The sequence below is a fragment of the Cyprinodon variegatus genome, unplaced genomic scaffold (genome assembly GCF_000732505.1).
Source record: "Cyprinodon variegatus isolate N-32 unplaced genomic scaffold, C_variegatus-1.0 Scaffold864, whole genome shotgun sequence".
Taxonomy (NCBI): Eukaryota; Metazoa; Chordata; class Actinopteri; order Cyprinodontiformes; family Cyprinodontidae; genus Cyprinodon; species Cyprinodon variegatus.
The window spans coordinates 47721-52937 of record NW_015151317.1 but is presented as its reverse complement, the minus strand read 5'-3'; the positions used below and the strand labels follow the sequence as shown (position 1 = coordinate 52937).

The 5217-nt window shown below is 35.3% G+C and overlaps 1 protein-coding gene across 3 annotated transcripts; it reads right to left on the bottom strand.

The window, feature by feature from the left end:
- Positions 1-229: 229 nt before the first annotated feature.
- On the bottom strand, positions 230-2963 carry LOC107099376 (mast cell protease 1A-like). 3 transcript variants are annotated; one of them, XM_015397472.1, is made up of 5 exons: positions 2866-2948; positions 2608-2783; positions 1079-1208; positions 713-967; positions 230-633 (listed from the first exon to the last, which is right to left on the bottom strand). In XM_015397472.1, exons 1-5 carry the CDS (start codon positions 2944-2946, stop codon positions 481-483), a joined length of 795 nt encoding a protein of 264 aa, XP_015252958.1. In that variant the 5' UTR covers positions 2947-2948; the 3' UTR covers positions 230-480. The 3 variants fall into 3 exon arrangements, with proteins under 3 accessions (XP_015252958.1, XP_015252960.1, XP_015252959.1); XM_015397474.1 differs by having other exon boundaries at positions 231-633; positions 2608-2758; positions 2866-2950; XM_015397473.1 differs by having other exon boundaries at positions 232-633; positions 2608-2761; positions 2866-2963.
- Positions 2964-5217: the final 2254 nt, after the last annotated feature.

The window sequence follows — 5217 nt, the reverse complement described above, 5'->3', positions numbered from 1 at the left end:
TCTTTCTTTCTTTCTTTCTTTCTTTCTTTCTTTCTTTCTTTCTTTCTTTCTTTCTTTCTTTCTTTCTTTCTTTCTTTCTTTCTTTCTTTCCTATAACACCTTTATAGGGTGCTCCAATAAATTTATATACAACTTAACCTTTAATTAAAATAAAAAAATACGTATGGTAATACATTTGCTTTTACTGTACTATATCAAGCATTTATTGAAATAAATCAAAATCTTATGCATTATTGAACTTTATTTTCATATCAGATTGCATTTTTTATGACAGTTTGATTTGTTCATATTTTGCTTGATTTAATGAACTTTAACAGACATTTGAAGTGGCTTCTAAAGTTTGCAAAACATTTAGGTCTTGCCAACTTTAGAAGTTATCAATGATCACAAAATCTCAAAGTCATTTTTTTAGGTTTAGAAAAGCTCTTGTTGAATTTCTTTCTCTGGAGGATGACAGTGTATCAGATGAAAGAATGTTGACTAATTTTCCTTTAAAATTTTTTCAATCCATTTCCTGAAGGAAGCAACTCGTGTGTAGACATCAGGAGTCATTGGGTTTCCACATCTACGTCCAGAAAAGGAAACGACACCTACTGAAGTTCCATTACAGATCAGTGGACCTCCTGAATCCCCCTGCAGCAGAACAATGCAAGAAATAATGAGGTCTAATGAACGTTAGTAAATTTTTCTTTGCATTTTTAACCAGCCTTACCGAGCAGAAGCCCTGTAGCCTTTCTGCCCCCATAGCACAAACCATTGATCTGGTTATGGGAACTTCTCTCCATCGTCTTTGACAAGTACGTGTTGGCATAATGGTGACATTGACTTCCTGAAGCCTGTTTGCCAATGTGTTGTTGTCCCCTATGTCTCCCCAGCCTGCTGTGAGGCATTTACTTCCCACTTTGGGGCGGTTGGACTTCATAGAGATCAGCTGCACTTCTTTGGTTAGAATTGCTGGTCTGCTAAGCTGAGAATACATTTACAATAAAAAACAAGAAATATTAGAGTTGAACTAATTTAAAAATCTATCAAGCAAGAAGGGTTTACTGATTTTAAAACCTGATATATTTCACCCAACCTTTAGCAGCATAATATCATTTGCAAGATCAGTGTAGTCTGGATGGGGAAAGGTACTGAGAACATCAATGTGCTGCTTTGCTGGCTCATTTCCCTCCAGTTTATCTGCTCCAAGCACAACCGTGTATGGTCTAGAAATCATAGAATTATACATGTTACATTTATTAGTGTGATTAAGCAGAACAATTTCTTTCTATATGACAAAAATAAAATCTGGAAATAAACTGAGACTATTATAACTTGCGTAGTTTTTCTAATGCTACTATGAAGGGCTTAGTCGCTAAGCATTTGAGTAAAATCATCATTTGTGTTTGGGAATTAAAATAGAGCTGAACAACCCAGCTCCAGATAGCTTAAAGCCTGTACAGAGATTAGTTCCGATCATTTGCATTTCCAGCCCCACAAGACTGGTTAAGTGATCGGATGACGGAAAACTAGGCAGATTTTTTTTACTTTCTGGACCTGGATTATCCACCTGTAGATAATAAAAAAATGTATTGCTCTGAGCATTTGTCATAAAACAGGACAAATTAGCCTCCTTTATGTACAAGATAGAAAGACAGACAGACAGATAAACCTTTTTCCTTCACTGTCTGACATTAAAGAAGACTTATGTCTCCTGCTTTAAAGCCAGCTTGGATTACCAAAATGATGTGGTTTGGCCAAAAGCTAGAATACATTTTTTTAATTATTTTCTTAAAAGTTATGTTTATGAATTACTATGCCTTCAAGTAATTATTTAAATGTTAAAATAATGGTGTTACAGGTGTTACAGAGTTGTAAAGTTTTCACTATCTTTAAATCATTAAATCTAATTTTTGTTTGAAAAAAAACAAAAAAAACGGCCAAGATATCACAAGAGAGTTGTGACCTCTCCCAGAAGTCTGGGATGTTTGAGAATAACATCAACACTCCAAAGGCTGCATAAAACAGAAAAATGCTTTTGGGAGCAGGATTCCGTTATGTACATCTCAAACTAAGTCAGGGGGTTAAAGCATGGAGACAAATGGCTTTTCCAAATGGACAATGACCCTCACTGGTTTAGTTAGGAATCAAAATAGCATTGACACTTTCTTGATCTCTGTCCAACAGAAGGCATATAAAACGACATCTGAGAGCAATAAAATGAGGCAGTCGACCACTTCTGTTTTGAAGGAATGCAAATCTCTGTGAAAAGTTGTAGAAGCATACACAAAATGTTATTTCTTTGTAAAAAAAAAAAAAAGTAAGAAAAAAAAAAAGATAGATAGATATTTGCATTTTTATGTTTTATCAAAGTTAATATTTGACAAATCCTTATAAATCATAATCAGACGTATGCATTTCTTTAAATTTTTCATTTTGCTAAAATTATATCAACTGGGCAAAAGGCAGTTAGAATATACCGTACTTAAAAAAAAAGATCAACACCTTTACTTTCCTTCCACATATTCTTTCTAATCAAATAAAGACTTATTTTAGCCTCAGAACTAGAGTTGCTTTAATTTGAACTTACAGTAGAGTTTCTTATACCTTCTGAGCAAAACTTACATTGATAAGTCACAATGTGCTGCTGTGAGCACAAAGTCCTCTCTTATGAGGACTCCACCACATATATGTCGACCTCCAATTTGAAGTGAGGCTATGTACGGTCGGGAGTGGGGTACAGCATCTCTTCCTCCAACAATCTTAGAGCCTTCAGCTACTGAAATATAAAAAAAAAAAGCCTTAGTTCTGCATTAAATCAATATTTTTCTCATTTTATTCTCTTTTCTTTGACTTTACTAGTCCCAGCATATTGCAGCTTACCTTGGAACAGGGAGAGCAGTATAAGTATGAAGCTGATGGCCATGGTCTCCTGAGAAGCCCAAACTGTCCTTTTTGCTTCATAACATCTAAGGAATGGATACAAAAAGGAAACAACTTCCTTTTTTGGTCTCTTTATTGCTTCAGCTTGTTTGCCAACAAGCTGTTGGGCTGTCAGTATGACAAAATACATCTTACGATATCCTCAAGCAGGTTTCTAAATTGGGTTTGAAATCTTTAGTAAGATATCAGTGATACAGAAAACTAATAATAGAGGAAGAAATGCACTACATGTTTCGCTTAATGTTTTATCTACCCTTTAATCTTTTAAAAAGAATTCTGTTTGAACAGCTGAAACACTTCCTTCTTTAATGTTGTTACATCACAGCTTAGTCTAAAGCAATTTTGTGAAGAAAGAATGTGGCTTAATGCAACTTTTCTTTTGTATTTTAACTTTAAACATTAAAAAAGTACCACAGCAACGTTGCAAAACGCTTCCATATATGTAGTACTTTTTACTATTTAATAGAAGAAACTTAAAACACAGAATGTGTAGCAAGAAAAACCCTCAGTTTTATAAAGTTTACTTTTAGCAATATATAAATGATATGATAGCTTATGCTGATGAAGAAGCTTTGGTACAGTTTTACCAAAAGATTATGAATGTATTAAATAACTAGAATTGGATGTTATAGTTAAAAGGTCTTTCAAATCTAGGGTAAAAACAAATAATAATTATTATTTCAATGAGTATAACTTTAATTTGCTTTCTCGCCAGTGTTCTTAGTCTTTTATGTAAAGTTGCCTTCACCAATTTAATAATTTAGACTACGCCAATCAGAGTTTGTATCTAATAACTGTGCAACATTAAACACTACTGAAAATAAGCACAAGTAATTATAAGCAAATAAAAAGGGGAGGGGGGTTAAAAATCTGTCAAGAGTCTGAGGAATGTTCAAGTTTTAAGGCTGGAAGATTTCATGGTGTCCTTTAAAATAGCAGCAGATGAATGTGAATAACACTGACACAGAGCTATTAAATGCACTTAAACAGTGAAGCTTTATTTGGTTCTACAGAGAAAATGAACAATGAATACGAAAAGCATTAACATGTAGTGATATCGAACAGAATACGTTAGTTCAGTTTAAGGTCAGGCCAGCTAGAACAAAAGGGTAAGAAGACTCACAAAATGGCTGTTACCATATGCCTGATAATATGGTAGCTTGAATCGAATGATGCTGGCCAGTCCAACCGTAGTAGCCTAACCCTTCAAAACTAATGGAAAAAGAGGAATTAAGCAGACAGTAAAACATATCATGGATTGTTTAGTCAGACTCAGTGAGCATTAACATTAATTTCACCAGTGGTGCACCATGTTTATCAAATCTAAACAGAGCCTGTTTCTAAATTCCTAAGAACACAAGTATGGACTCATGTCCTTGCCAAATACGTTCTTCACAAGAACACAGCAAAGCATGGACTTGGGGAAAACAGGAGCACGCAGCATAAATATGGGTCTATTGGAACAGAAGCCTACTCATGATGTCACCACACGCTCGGCTCTTCTGAAGCTGCATTTTACCTCCTGTTATTAATAGTGTCTATTTGATAATAAATTATTACGTTTTTTATTTAGTGGGGGAATAATTAACACAGAAACACAAATCGAGTGAACATTTGACCGTATAAAACAAAAAATCATAATCAGAGGCAACATTTTGTGTATATGCTTCCACAACCCTCTCTCAACATAGCCGTATGTACTTCTCACACTAATCACTATATAGGGCTCTAGTGGTTAGGCCATTTTAGATGAGTGACTGAACGTCTAGTGGATGAAAAAGAAGTGGACTCGAAATTTCAACAATGCACCTTGAAAAGTAGTGATCATCCATGGTCACTAGTGGAGCAAATATATACCAGAATGCTTTGTCACCATAGACTGTCGCTGCCCGACAGCAGCGACTAATAACAAAAAAGCCGCAGGCACAGTGCAATGGAGGCGGAGATATCATCTGTCTGAATGGTAAGTAAACCGAGTTTACTATAAAGTCCACTATATAGTCCACACTCTATATAGTGATTGAGAGTTCTAAGGATTAAGGTGGCTGTTTGGACACAGCAATGGAGAAACGGCCAAGGTTGTTTCTGTCATGATCAGAACCGAAGGACCCAGTATTCAGGCAAGACAGACAGTCAGATTACTCAAAAATCTTTTATTAAAAATAAGCCGGTCTCTGAGAACAGCTGCTGTCTGAGGTAAGAAACTCTGGAGGAGGAAACACAGGTTAGTGAGCACGTAAATCTAACAGAGGAAGATTATGAATAGAGTCAGTCACTAACCTGGTCTTAAAG

Excerpts from the sequence above, each read along its gene's own strand:
- LOC107099376 (XM_015397472.1), bottom strand. The coding sequence starts at position 2,946 with ATGAAGCAAAAAGGACAGTTTGGGCTTCTCAGGAGACCATGGCCATCA. Across the intron at positions 2,784-2,865 it reads ACTGCTCTCCCTGTTCCAAG|GCTTTTTTTTTTTATATTTC; the intron begins GTAAGCTGCAAT and ends TGCAGAACTAAG. Across the intron at positions 1,209-2,607 it reads GCACATTGTGACTTATCAAT|ACCATACACGGTTGTGCTTG; the intron begins GTAAGTTTTGCT and ends TATGATTTCTAG.